At 50.0% G+C, this 14,833-nt stretch overlaps 1 protein-coding gene across 1 annotated transcript; it reads right to left on the bottom strand.

Moving 5' to 3' along the window:
• Positions 1 to 487: 487 nt before the first annotated feature.
• On the bottom strand, positions 488 to 13,804 carry BCL2L10 (BCL2 like 10). The gene is made up of 2 exons (XM_081170378.1): positions 13,314 to 13,804; positions 488 to 1,679 (listed from the first exon to the last, which is right to left on the bottom strand). Exons 1-2 carry the CDS (start codon positions 13,734 to 13,736, stop codon positions 1,548 to 1,550), a joined length of 555 nt encoding a protein of 184 aa, XP_081026504.1. The 5' UTR covers positions 13,737 to 13,804; the 3' UTR covers positions 488 to 1,547.
• Positions 13,805 to 14,833: the final 1,029 nt, after the last annotated feature.

Genomic DNA, 14,833 nt, shown 5'->3' with positions numbered 1-14,833 from the left:
TAGAGTAATCTCTGGACAAAGATGTACCAGGGCAGCAACCGGCATTCCATAAACAGACAAGTTAGCTGCAAAGAATCTGCCATGCACCCAGAGGGGTAGTTGTCAAACCTTACCCTAATATGTGACTAGTGAGTTGCCACCACTTTATCTCCATCTGTAGCAAAAACCATCAAAAAAATTATCAAGGAACCATTTTCTTTTCACTTCTCAAGGAACGGTTTTTCTTTCCTCCACAAAGGCACTGCTTTGCACACAAAAGTTCCCAGGTTCAATCCCTGCCATCTCCCGGTATGGCTGGGGGAAAATTCCTGGCCTGAAACCCCAAAGAGCCGTTGCCAGTCAGTGTAGGCAACAATGGGCTAGGTAGACCAACTGGTCTGTTTCAATAATAGGACAGGTTCCTAGGCATCGTTTTACAAGTGCTTTGTGCCCGTGTAAACAAGAACAATGTATGGAAATGTCAGGTCAAGCCAAGAACAGGTGCTCATTTAAAATAAAAATATTCAGTTATATTTATTCACATATTAAAACTGTACAAGCTAAAGGAAAAGGACATCGAACACTTCCGAAGACTATTTCTTTACAATATGCAATATAACAGATATCCAAACTAGAACTGTTAAACAAGGTAGACGACAGGGACAGCCAAGAAAGCAATTTGGAGAGCTTGTTCCGTTTTGTTTGTTTTCTTTAAAAAAAAAAGGCATTTAACAAAAATAGATGTTAATCAGCTACCAGTATTATACAATGATAAATATTTCAAAAAATATATTAAGTTATATGGAGTTTATGGATTTGACAGGAAATCCACAGAAATCCCAGCCTTCACATGGACTTCCAAATAGACCAATTAAAAACAAACAAACAAGCATTCCAATAGTTAAGAACTGGTTCTGCAGACTTTACTGTTTTGGTATCAACATTCTTGTCGCCTACTTGTAGTGTAACTTATACTAACGTCATTATAACAAAAACACGTAAGCTATAATGCTCTGTGCAATACGGATCTGGCAGCTATATATTGACGAGTGGCCTCAGAATGTTTGCATTGCAGCACAGGTGGAGTTAAGCTCCTCATTCTTGTTAATACTGGCTCACATTTCACAAGGCAACATCTCCCCACCCCGTCCCGCCCCGCACCCCACAACATACACGCAAACACACAAAGAAGAAATCCAAACACATCTTCACTTGGGTTCCATTGCAAGCCCACCATTAACATTTAGCATAACATCCAGCGCTTAGCAGTTGCCGGGATGAACTGGGGCAACTGCAGCTCTCACACGCACCAAGATCCAAGAAGATGCCCAACCCCAGGACTCAAAAATCTAAGCGGCATTCGTTTCTCACTTGTACTGCTAGAATGTTATGTGCTTGTCAATGTTCTGCTCCGACTTTATAGTTAAAAATATATATATATATGCTTCTGTCTTCCAACCGTTATAGAAATATAGAATGGACTCTTCACCAGCATGTTGGCAGTGTTAGAAGAGAGTTTTCTCCACCTCGCCCTCCTTCCTGTAAGTCAAGTCCACTGATGTAGTCTTTTATCGCACCGCCAGGAGGAAGGCCAGCCCAGCCAAGCCAAAGCCAGCTGCCGCCATTATAGCATTGCTTATGGTACTGTTCTGGTCAGCTGCATCCGAGCCATGTTTGTTGAAGAAGTGATAGAAGCCATCCTAGGAAAGAAGAAAACAAAGTCTTATTTATTTATTAACTTTATAGCTCTCTCTTCCTCCAAAAGGCTTCCAGGGCGGCAAACGCACAAGCGATGAACCAATCAACAGTATCTAAACCCGTGCTAGAAACTCAAGATACAGAAGCTAGGTGCCAAACGGCTCCTTAAACCAAGGTTATATTTGCCAAAATGGACTGTCTAGTTGCCATTTTGGGGGAAGGTGGCTCTAAAGTGTTATTTAACAAATGATGGATTGACTGTGATTGATCATCAGTTAAATATGTGGTTAGTTCAGATGATAACCTTGAGGTTAAGACCTTTGAGAACTTACAGAAGAAAAATCACTTTAACCACGGACAGTCCACATATATATTGGCCTATTCCTACCTCTTTTTCTTAATGGCTACACAGACCATTCATAACGTAAGAATCTTCATCACAGCTGTGAGCAGAGCAGTGGGGTGGGGTAAGCGAAGACAAGCCACAACAATTTACGGTAACGTTTCTTGACTGCTGCTGCTCAGGCTCCACAGGAAATGCATTCTGGTTCCTCAAATTCGTTCTGATTGTGCAGATAAAATGTAAGGGATAGAATTCTACAGGATGTGCTGCTATGTGTGAAAACAGTCAAGATTTCAGTTATCCCCTAGGCTTGCAGCTCCAGAGGGTGGGAAAGTCAGGTGCCATCCTGGTACCCGGGCATCTCCATTTGGTTGCAAGTGGTTGATGGTCAGGTGCAAGATGTGCCTGGTGAACTTCGAACACTGCTCTCAAACACCACAATTTCATGTGCCCTGGACTCAGGCCTAGATTAAGATCACGAGGCTAAATGCAGCAACAAGAACAACTTATCTGAAAGTTAGCAAGTGTACTGAAATTAGAGAGATAATCTGCACTCGTTTCCTTCAAGTGCTTTTCTTCTTCTCCTGTCTCTCAGCTGGTAAACTGAGCGCATGAAAATTTCTAAGGAACACAGGAAGCTGCCTTAAAAAGGTAAAGAGACCCCTGACCATTAGGTCCAGTCGTGACCGACTCTGGGGTTACAACATTCATCTCGCTTTACTGGCCGAGGGAGCCAGCGTACAGCTTCGGGGTCATGTGACCAGCATGACTAAGCCGCTTCTGGCGAACCACAGCAGCGCACGGAAACACCGTTTACCTTCCCACCAGAGTGGTACCTATTTATCTACTTGCACTTTGACATGCTTTTGAACTGCTAAGTTGGCAGGAGCAGGGACCGAGCAACGGGAGCTCACCCCATCATGGGGATTCGAACCGCCGACCTTCTGATCGGCAAGTCCTAGGCTCTGTGGTTTAACCCACAGCGCCACACACATCCCTGGAAGCTGCCTTACACTAAATCAAAACCATTGGTCCTTCTAGCTTAGTATCATCAACTCTAACCAGTAGTGGCTCTCCAGGATTTCGGAGGGGGAGGTCTCTCCCAGCGGCCTTCTGTATGCAAGACAGATGATCTACCACTGAGCTAAGACCCTTCCGCTCTGACAGCCGAAATAGTTAATCCAGCCCTGCTTAGGCCCATGAGCCACTCAGTTCAGTGCTGCCCTATGACAGAAAGGAACTGGCAGCTGCACGGCCAGATCTTTCTTCTGAATAATCAAGAACAGCAGTAATACGACTCCAGATGGTCCTGTTTGAACTCCTATTTGGCAGATGTCTATGTAAACAAGTTATGCTCTTAATTTCTTCCGGAACTTTGTTCTTTACACTTTAATTTGTGCAAACAATGGGGGCATTTTCCACCGAATGTCAGTTTACACTCCTGGCCAGCAGCTGCTGTGGGGTCATTAGCATTCAGGTGGGCTGCCTACAGAAGGGGAGTCAAGCCCTCGGTTCCTCTGTGGAGAGGGCACAATTAAGCCAGTCACCTTTTGCAGCTACTTGCTTGGACGTACAATGGGTTTTCCAAAGCAGAATCAAAATCCAGATCCTTAAGATACGAGTTTGGGGAACAAGATCCCCCTTCCACATTTTATTGCCGTAAAAATCAGCCACAAACTGCTTAAGAATCAGCAGCAGGGCAACTAGTTGGACTTTGGGTGTTGCTGTTTTGCTGTTTTTTTAAAGAGCTTTATGATTAAAAAGAGAAACTACAGGTTCCAAAAGACATTAAGGGCAAGAAGAGATCGACAGCCAACAATTTTATTTGAAAACCACATGAGAGCAGTGTCTGGTCTGGGCTTCTGTATTTGTTCTCATCTCTAGTTCAGTTGCTTAGAGCATAGTGCTGATAATGCCAAGGTTGCAGATTCGATCCCTGTATGGGGACAACCGCATATTCCTGCATTGGACAAGATAATCCTCAGGGTCCCTTCCAACCCTACAATTCTATGATTTCTAACCTTTAGCATGAATTTCTAGGAACAGGACCCAGCAGTTACTTTTTTCTTCAACTTTCCCTCTAAGCCTCTGAGGGTGAAGAGCACTGACCTCAAAGCCTTGCTTCTGTGTAAGAGTCACGACCAAGCAAGCAGACTGGGCTGCCACTGGAAGCCCAGTGCACAAAGAGGAGCCACACAAAGCCTTGCCTTTCTGCCACAATCAATGGCAACCCCATCCCACCTGCCATCTTCTGGAACAAGGCCAGCGTTGTTGGGAATCAAAGCTACAGAACTGCTGCAGTAAATGGCATCAGCAGAACACAAAATAGGACAGGGCACATAAGACTCTGAATACTGATGCTATTTCCTTTATAGGTATAGCGCAGAGATGAGAGAGCATCATGTGCAAAAGCCACATGAGCACCACAGCAGTGTGTGTGTGTGTGCTGGAAAGTGCTGGGCACAGTGGTTTCCAAACACATGCGAGACAGTCATGTGGTCCGACCATGTGACTAGGAACACATGTCCCTCCCATAGCTCATCTGCCACAGACTGGATCTGCAAGCTTCAAAGCAGATCCTTGCGCATAGCCGGGAAATGGGATCTGGTTACACCTTTCACAGGGGACAGAAAAAGAAGCTTTTGTCCACGACATTCTTTTATGCCTTCCTTTGTGAAGTAGGTGCTTTGGGGCACTGGTCCTCTGCAGAATAGGATTACAAAGGTGCCTTGGTGGGGAGTGAAGTGGGGCAGATTCCTCATCCAGCCAAAGAAGCTTGCTTTGAATGGACTTTTTACTTGGCCTGCTTGAAAACCGAGAACTGAATGCAGGTTTCTCTGTATTCTTTACCCGCAGTACTGTGGGAAATAGTTGCTTTGAAGTTGATTATTCAACATTCCTGGCAGAGGTTTAAACCCTCACCCACTCAACAATGGTTAGCACCAGATTCTTCGGAGAGGCAAGAAACTCTACACTGAAAGGAGTGGGGGCGGGAGAAAGAGCCGAAACCCCTTACAGTTAACATCAGGAAAGAGGCATTTCTGCTTGGGGCAGGGGGAAAAAACAATAAGGAAAGCCATTCCTTTATAATTGCTGACCCATCAGATTAGCAAGGGATGTTTCTCCTTCCTTTATTTTTGTACCCATTCATGATGACCTCGGTTACATTCAAGAGAGAGGAGTTTTGCTCAAGGCTATATAAAAAGTTATGTTAACTCAGGAATTCCTGAACATGCTCACAACAAGCCTCTCTGTCAAGGGGGTGGGAAGCTGGAGTTCTTTAGTTATAACAAGGCTTGGAAGGACGCCAAGCACTTAAGAATCTAAAATATTCTCCCTCTCCCTCTCCCTCTCATTCCGATTATATCCAAGACCAAACAAAGGCTTTTGTTGGCAGTGTTCTCTCCCGTTTCAGGTAGATCCCTGGGAAAGGAGGGAGAGCAAAGCTGCTAGAGGCCTGTGACAGACAACTGTGTTGGCTTTGTCCGACCTGCACCGCTGGAGACATGGGAATCACAACTGGGGAGAGTTGCACTCAGGGGTTTCCACTAGGCATGGAGTTGGTCACTGAGAGAAGCTTATACTTGTGCTGGCCGTTGCACCATGACCCACTTTAACCTGCATCGCCCAACACTCAAGTCCCTTTGAGCCAGTAAACACACAAGCAAGGACAACATGTGAGCAGGTGGTACTGAGCGGCATGTGCCAAGCAGTGCCATCGCCTGGCGGCCACACATCCTGCACGCCCACATGCAGGGATGCTCGAAGGCCTCCTCCTTCGAGGACCATAGCTAAGTGAGAGCATTTGTGCTGCCCACAGAAGCTTCAATCCGTGGCACCTTGAAACCCTGGAGAGCTGCTGGGAGTCAGTGTAGCCAATACCAAGCTAGATGGACCAAGGGCGTGTCATGGAACACAGAGGCTTCCTGTGTTCCTGCAGACATTCATGCTGCAGGGGAAGGCTGGCTGGCGCATGTAACCTCAGGGGCGCGGCCATACGGCGCAACCCTGCTTATGCGCTGGTCTGATGCACAAACACAACTTTTCAACAGGGCCCCAGGGGAATGCCATTCCTCTGCCTCAACAGAAACTCGCATCCAAAGCAGCTTCCCCTAAGCCAGTTTAACAGCCGTAGGCTTGGCCCGTGGTTTTTATGAGAGCTGGGGCAGCACGACCGGCCGGTCCTGCTGCAGCTCTCTCCCACACGAGCCCCAGATGATGATGATGAAGAAGAAAAATAAATCTGCGCTTCTTCAGCTAGGGAACTTCCAAAAAGAATTGCCAGCTGCTTCTGCCTTCATCAGCTTACTTGGAATAATGTATTCCAATTGCGGTCTTTCAGTTTCGCGGCTTTCGTACGTGTCAGCAGGAAAACTACAGGGCTAGGCAGCAAGGCAGGGAGCAAGGCCACATCACCACAGGCCTACTTTGGGAGCTCCAGTGCCAGATGTTAAGACGTTTGCTCAAAGCGCAAGACTCCCCTGCCTCAATAAAGCAGGCAGGAGTCAGCATGGGAGAACCGACCCACCAACACCAACACCCAAGGACAGCAGCGGCTCCATGATCTCACTGCTCCCACCATGCTGCCTAAGGTGCCCCACCTAGAACTCTCAGACAGAATGGAATTCCATCCTGAAGTCCCATCCCTCTACCCTGTTCCATGCAGGTACCCTCTTAACTCATAGAAACATGCCTTATATGGAGTCATCCCCTTGGTCAGTATTGCCTACACCAGCCCCTCTCAACCTCGGGTTCCCAGATCATAGAATCATAGAGTTGGAATAGACCACAAGGGCCATCGAGTCCAACCCCCTGCCAAGCAGGAAACACCATCAGAGCACTCCTGACATATGGTTGTCAAGCCTCTGCTTAAAGACCTCCAAAGGAGGAGACTCCACCACACTCCTTGGCAGCAAATTCCACTGTCAAACAGCTCTTACTGTCAGGAAGTTCTTCCTAATGTTTAGGTGGAATCTTCTTTCTTGTAGTTTGGATCCATTGCTCCGTGTCCACTTCTCTGGAGCAGCAGAAAACAACCTTTCTCCCTCCTCTATGTGACATCCTTTTATATATTTGAACATGGCTATCATATCACCCCTTAACCTCCTCTTCTCCAGGCTAAACATGCCCAGCTCCCTTAGCCGTTCCTCATAAGGCATCGTTTCCAGGCCTTTGACCATTTTGGTTGCCCTCCTCTGGACACGTTCCAGTTTGTCAGTGTCCTTCTTGAATTGTGGTGCCCAGAACTGGACACAGTACTCCAGGTGAGGTCTGACCAGAGCAGAATACAGTGGCACTATTACTTCCCTTGATCTAGATGCTATACTCCTACTATTGATGCAGCCCAGAATTGCATTGGCTTTTTTAGCTGCCGCGTCACACTCATGTCACACTGTTGCTCGACTACCACTCCCATCATCCCCGACTGCTGTCCCTGCTGACTGTGGATGGTGGGTGCAAGAATGATGCTCTGCCACCAAGCTTCACCCTTTCCTTGTGGAATCAAGACCAGGAATTGCACAGCACGCGGGACCTCCAGAACCCCAAGCTGCCAAAGGGCACAAGTTGGAAGGTTGTCCTTGGAGAGTTATAGACACTTGCTTCCATCTCATAAGCTCAGGGCCACAGGCACCGTTAGAAATTAGCCAGGCGCCAGGCGCCAATTGCGGCCATGTGATCTCGGGAGATCTCCCTCTGGCTGGCATCTCCAGCTTTCTTAAACAGCTAAGCAGATAAACTTATTTACAGCATTTATATCCCACCCTTTTCCTGCAAGCAGTACATTGCTCACCACTCCTCCTCAGTTAATCCCTACAACAACCGTGTGAGGTAGGTTAAGAGGGTGTGTCTGGTTCAAGGTCACCCCCTTAGCTTCATGACTGACTGGGGATTGAACTCCTATCTCCCAGCTCCTAGTCCAACACTCTAACCACTACACCACACTGCCTTCCTAGAGTTCTTCTGCTGTGGGGCAGCAATATAAATTAAGTAGGTGTGTAAATATGGGGAAAGGAAAATGTCACTTAGAGACGGGTCTGCAGTATTTCCCTTGAAGCTTAATTTTTTTTTATTCTGGATTGTTTTAATATGTTATAAACCACTTTGAGGTTTTTTCTTTAAAATATAAAGCAGTATAGAAGTGAAATTAATAATAATGAACCCCACTGGGGGTGGAGAGGGAATGGTGCCTAGACATACTGTTGTGGCGACTGCAACATGGGTTTAAGGTGCCATTTGGTGACTATCTTACATATCTGAGCTTCCAATATTGGCCACAGATCCATTCCTGCTCCATGCCCAACACTCGTAGCTCCACAGAGACTAGACTCAGTAGTCATGCGAAGTCAGTTGTAAGCCTGGGCGATATATCCACCCAGGACTGGTATGAGGAGCAGACTGCAATGTCGGCTTCACTCAGCAGTATATCGCTGGTGAAACTGCCACAGCTCCCGGGTCCCTCTGCTAGCAGTGTCCACTGAAGGGGGTCAAGAATCCCTTCCTCCAGCAGGCGCCAAGAGCAGAGGGACTTAGGAGTGACGGCGGTTTCATTGCTGAGTGAAACCGCCATCCCACTCTGCCCTCATATGGCGCAGAGGGAGAAACAAGCTGTGAGGTGCCGATACAGCTTGTTCCTCCCTCTTCATCTTTAAATTGCTCAACTTAGGACTGTGCAGCTGTCCTTGCCTCAGTCGAGTAGTTAAAGGATCCCCCAGCACAGTGCTGGCTCCCACAAGCCGGTGGCAGAGTGGGGACTCCCTACAGCAAGCAATTAAAGGAGCCCTGATGCTCCGCTTGCAAGTGGTGAAAGCACCGGGGCTGTCTCAGCTGGGGAGGGGGAACCTTCCCTCCCCCCAGCTGAGTGGTGCATACCCAGCCCACAAGTGCCTGGGTGAAACCGCCTCAGCTCTTGAGTTGAGAGCTGGAGTAGTTTCACCCAGTGTCTCGTGGGCAGAGGCCAACGCACCTTTGTTTTTTCAGCATCACAGTATAACGTCTAACCATGATGTTTAGCTGGCGATAAACCACGATTCTGAAAAGCTGTTATCGCCCAGCCCTAGTTGGTTGTTGCCGGCTAGTGTATTTATACAAAGCATTCTGTACTTGGCAACAACAACAAAGCACTTTGCACAAAACAAAGCTTCCTTGACCAACTGTGCAACTGTTAGGCTCTTGCAAGCCGCACGTAGGTGACTTGCCATTGGTTTGGCCCTTGAGCGCATCACTGCCATTTTAGCTGGTCCAGAATACAGTTCATACACGACTGGTTGTTGAGCTTGTAACACCTATTCTGTGCACCAGGACAGCCAACATGGTGCCCTCCAGCTGTTGCTACTAGGCTCCAGTCATCCCTTACCACTGGCCACGATGGCTGGGGCTGATGGGAGTTGTTGAAGCGCAACAGCAGCAAGAGGGAGCCAAGTTGATTGCAAGATGTTAGCCACGGGTGACACACTTGGTTCCAGATAAAGCTTCCAACGTACTAGTATTTAAAACCCCAAATGGCCAGACTCCTGAATATCTTAGCATCTTATATATATATGTACACAAGATCAGCTACATAGAACTTTCATCAGTCAACCAGCATTTGAAATTTGCCAGGCGCATTTTGCAGCTGGCTATCAGCTGCTTGTGACCAAGTGAAGATGTCTGGGTGCCAGGATGGCGCCTGACGTCTCCACCAGCGGGAGGTGCATGCCTGGGGATCCTTGGATCTTGACTGCTTTCACACACTAGCAACACATCCTGTAGAATTCTGTCCGTTATATTTTATTTGAACAATCAGAATGAATTTCAGGAACCAAAAAGTTGTCTTGAAAAATACAACTTCCAAGCCACCTGGCCTCAAATCGGCAACCAGGCAGTCCGTTTTGGCAACTGTAACCCTGATTTAAGGAGCCATTTGGCGCCTAGCTTATATATCTGAGTTTCTAACACTGCAATCAAGGTTTGGGCAAAACAAGTGACAGCTCCCATCAGTATTACAAGAACCCATTTCGTAGAACTCAGAGATGCCAGTTCAGTTTTCTATGATCTCAAGTACAATGGCAACATGCAAGATATTTCCTGGTGTACAGGTGCCATGAAATACCCATTCCACATTTGTAATAACTCATTCGTTTAGCAGCGCCTACAACTTTGGAACTCCCTGCCTAGAGATCAAGTTGGTGCTTTCAGTGTACTGTTTTCAGCACCTGCTAAAAACATTTCTGTTTGGGTAAGCCTACCCAGATGCTTAGAAAGTTGAGCAATTTTAATCTGTTTTAGTATTTTAACTTTTGTATGTTTTAAAACAGGGTTGTTTTATCTTTTGTAAACTGCTTTGAAGGTTGTTGTTCTTTTTACATTCAAGCGGTGTATAAATTTTATGAAATAAATCAAACAAACAGGGTACCAGCCACACTCTTTCTAGCCCACTCTTCAAAGGGGCAGTCTTCATTCGAGCTGTGATGGGATGAAGAAGAGGTGGCTCAGGCATTTCCCAGTCTTCCCTTGTGAAGATACATCCCCTAAGCCTGCAGGGCAGGGATGGGGAAGCCTTTTCAGCCCGAGGATCATATATGCACTCTTCTCTGCAACCTTCCTGGGGCTGCAGGTCAGTGTCAAAAGTGGGCAGAGCAATGGAGGCAAATTCCTTTGCACAACAGGCTAGTTTCAAGACATAACAGCTCTCTTATCTGACCTTCCAGACACATAAGCAACATGCTCGGCGTTCAAGGACAAGGCAGGCAAACACAATCAAGGAAGGTTTGAAGCAGGGCTTGTAAGTGATGTGGCCTGGAGGAAAGTCCCAAGCACCAAACAGAGAAGCCTGGAGGGCCACGTCTGATCTCCCAGGCCTGAGGTTCCCCACTCTGTTATAGGAGAACACACCTATCCATGCTAAGAAATCAAGCTACACCTTTATTTGGTGAAGGACTATACCTCAGTGGTAGAGCATTGGCTTTGCATGGAGAAGGGTTCAAGTTCAACCCCCAGGTTGGGAAGGGAAATGGGACTCTTGCCCAAATCCACAGAGAGCTGTTGCCAGTCAGCGTAGACAATACTGAGGTAGATGGACCAATGGCCTGACTCAGAATACAGCAGCTCCCCATGTTCCTATACTGCCTTCTTTTGGAAAACCACTTCGGCCAGCAAAGGGGAGCTTCCTTGCAGCTGGTCGTAATGATTGTATAATTGAACGCACTGAGCAAGAGATAACAATAACGCTCCTTTGCTAAGGAAGAAGGGCTAAGATCCACCCACCATTTGACCCCAGGGCATCCACACTTCCTGTGGGGCATGGCTCTTGCTTTGAACAACATGGCTAAATTAACAGCGGGAAGAAAATTAATGCAAGCCAGCTGCACTGCACCTGCTGCTGAGCTAAAAAACCTGTAGGCAAGCCATAGCTCTCGTCTAGAGCCACCTTTGAAGTTACCACTGGGTGGATGCTGTTGTTTTTTAAGACTAGGCGTCCACCTCTTGAGGACACCCAGCAAGAGGATATGCAGAATGGTGCATGCCCCACATGTATGTAGAAGCCAGTAAATCCACCCCAGGGGCCCTATCTGCAGTGCAGACAGGTGAGATCACCATGTCTGGTGCACCAACGCACATTTGCAGGAGCAGCCTCTGCTGAAGGACGCAGCTACCTTGTTGCTCCAGACCATGTCCAGATAGAGGAGAACAGAGCATGGGGCTTTGCACTGCTGTTTTCAGATTGACAGATCAGAGTACAAACACAGCGCAGAAACTGTGCCAGTGGAAGACCCTCAGAGCAAAGTTTTTACTGCCTTCCATCATTAGATTGCTAGTAGCCAAGCAGCCTAGACTCCCAATACCTTCTATTATCTATGGAGCTGCCCGAATCCCATGCATCTATGCAGATTCTGCTTGCTTCTTTGGAAAAAAGCTTTGCACTGTTGTGTTGTTGTTTTTTACAGCAAGTTTCAAATGCTCATGGTTTGCAGAACGTAAAGCAAAGCAAAGCAAAAATGAAAGAGGCGACACAGGCCAAGCTTTTGCAGGGCACCTCGATTTCACACCTTCCCCCTCAGTTCAAGTCTTCCTGCCACCCAGGTCCTTCTGAAAGTATCCCAAGTTCTGAAGACGCCCAACCAAGTGTTAAGGTCAAACAGATACATTTGGTTGTACAACTGATTTCAAGGGCAGAACCCGAGCTCTCTCTGTGTCAGCGCCCAGCAAATTGCTAGCCAGCTGGGCATATGCCGTGCAGTTGCCCCAGAAGCGAAAACTCAAAATGGAGCATCGTTTCTGAGCAAGGGCACCCATTTGGTTGCTGCAAGACCAAGATACACCAAAGCAGCCTAATTTAAGAGGGACAAAGACCACAATATGGAATGGAAAAGGGGGACGGGGAAGAGAGAAATGAGAACAGACGCCCGATCAAAGCTCTTTCTCACGGTTTGTCACAGCCTTCTGCTTCCCTTATATGGGAAAAAAATTATCCAGGCCTCCCTAGCAGTCATTCCTCTTTCTCTCGCCCCCCCCCCTTCTCCTGTACGTCGCTGCTCCCCTTGTGGTCTGTACTGGGGTTATGGGGAGAGGGAAGCAAAAGGAGGCGCCGCTCGCCACCCCATAGGAAAGAAAAGCCTTAGATTTTTTGGAGAGGATGGTGGGGCGGGAGGAGGGAAGGTAATGTGCGTATTAAAGCGCCGGAGCGAGAAGTCAGCTGGCGAAGCGCGCGTGCCAAGGTCATTCCCAGCGAGGAGTCCGCGTCCAGGACTGGGAAGGGGCGGGCGGGCGGTGGGCCCTGCAGAATGGGAGGTGGGCATCGGGCCGGCTCTGCTACAGGAAGCGGGGCGCAGCGGGTGAGATTGCAAAAGCACCATAAGGCGTGCACAGCCGCCCCCCCCAAACCTCCGGAAGAGAAAGGGGTACCCAAAGGAACGCTAGGGCTTTCTACGGTTGCGCGCTCCTTTGCGCTCGGTAGCGCGCAACAATGGGGGGGGGGGAGGGAACCCGATTCATCTTCCTCACCCTCCTACCCCACAGCGCTGCAGGCATTGGGAGCGAGGAGGAGGAGGGAGGGTGGGCAAAGGGAAAGCGGCCAAGGCCAGATCGGGGACGGAAGCGCAGCCATTACTGCGCGAGCCGAGAAAAGGCTCGGTCCGTTCCGCAGCCGGCGGCGAAAGCGGGAGGTTGCCTAAAAGAATGGTGATGATGGGGAGGGGGCGCCATGGATGTCGCAGGAGGGGGCGCAGGCCGCTCGGGGGGCGGGGTGGGGAAGGGAAGGGGGTCGCGCCTGCCCTCCCTCCCGCCCGGCTGGCCGCCCCCTTGACCGTGCGCTTACCCAGCCGCCGTGCGCCTCCAGCCACTCTCGCTTCTCCCCGGCCAAGTAGGCGGCCAGCGCCTCCGCCAGAGCGGCCGTCTGGTCGCGAGCGCCGCGCTCGGCCAGCGCCGCCGCCAAGTTGCCGGCGAACACGACCAGCGCCACCACCCGGCCCCAGTTGAGGCCGCCCTCGGCTTCCATCTGCGCCGCCACCCGGCCCAGCAGCGCGGCCGCCTCGCCCGGCTCCTGCGGCAAGGCGGCCGCCGTGCAGGCGCTGCGGAAGAAGGGCCGCTCGCGGCTCTCCAGCTCGTCGGCCACCCGCCGCAGCGTCTCGGCCGTGCGGCTGGGCGGCAGCGCCGCGGCGCCCCCGCCGCCGCCGCCGAGCCGGTGCTGCAAGTAGTCGGCCATCAGCTGCACCGTCTCCTCGCGCAGCGCGCCCGGCATGGCGGCCCCCACGGCTGAGGCGAGCGCGCAAGAGCGACGACGGGGCCCAGTGCCGGCGCCTCGGCGGACTAAGAAGCCGCCCACGCGTCCCCGGCCGGCTTCACGGCGCGCCGGCTCCGCCCCGTCTCTCGTTTCCCCAGCAGGGCTGGCGCGAGGGGCGGAGCGCCTCCCTCTCGGCTCCGCGGCGAGGCGGAGAACAGCAGGCGAGGAGGAGGGGGCGGCAGCAGCCGGAAAACGCCTGCAAGGGTCCCCTCCGCGGCGCCTGGACCGGGCGAGGGGGCGCTTACAAGCCCCATCCAGTCAGCTGGGGGTCTTGGGGAGGGGCGCGCAAGTACCTGGGAGTGTGCCTAATTCTCTTCAGCTGGGGGGGGGGTTACTTCTGAGTAGACCTGCCGGCCTTGCTTGCAGTGCGTTGGGACCCAATTCCGCCAAGAACAAGGGATGTCGAGGAGCTGTCCTTCAAACGCCACATCCTCAGGGCATGGGCGTAGACTGGATTTTTGTTGGGGGGCAGGACTTGGTTAGGGGGCTCAGAACCGACGTGATTGGTCTGCTAAGTATTTCTATTGTTTTTCTTGGGGGGGCAATTGCTCCCCCCCGCGCGCTTTGGCTCCGCCCATGGCTCAGGGCCAGGATGGGTGCGTCTGATATTTGGCACCTTGACTACTGGGGGTGGGGGGGTGTTCATAAGCTAAATTATATGCCACCTTTAGCTTCTCATGATCTCAAGGAGGTGTCCATGGTTCTCCTGCCCATTTCATCTTCACAGCAACCCTGTGAGGTAGGTCAGGCTAAGAGGCGGTGAATGGCAGAAGGTCACCCGGTGAGCTTCATGGCTGAGTGGGGATTCGAACCCTCGTCTCCCAGGTCCCAGCCCAACGCTCAAACCATTACGCCGTACTGGCTCTTATTTCTTGCATTTATTAAATTTATAGACCACTTTCATCTTCCAAGGAGTTTAAAGTGGCGTGCGTGGTTAGGCTAAGAAATGGTGGCTGGCCCAAGGTCACGTTGCAGTGATTAGGGAAGGTAGATCAGTCAATTAAGAAAGCTTTGATCCAGTAAAAAGATGTTCCCAGTTAATCAATTCACTGGCG

This window comes from Podarcis bocagei, assembly GCF_964188305.1.
Source record: "Podarcis bocagei genome assembly, chromosome: 14".
In the NCBI taxonomy this organism is placed as follows: Eukaryota; Metazoa; Chordata; class Lepidosauria; order Squamata; family Lacertidae; genus Podarcis; species Podarcis bocagei.
Note: the sequence above shows the minus strand (reverse complement) of the source record. Positions and strands in the feature narration are given on the sequence as shown.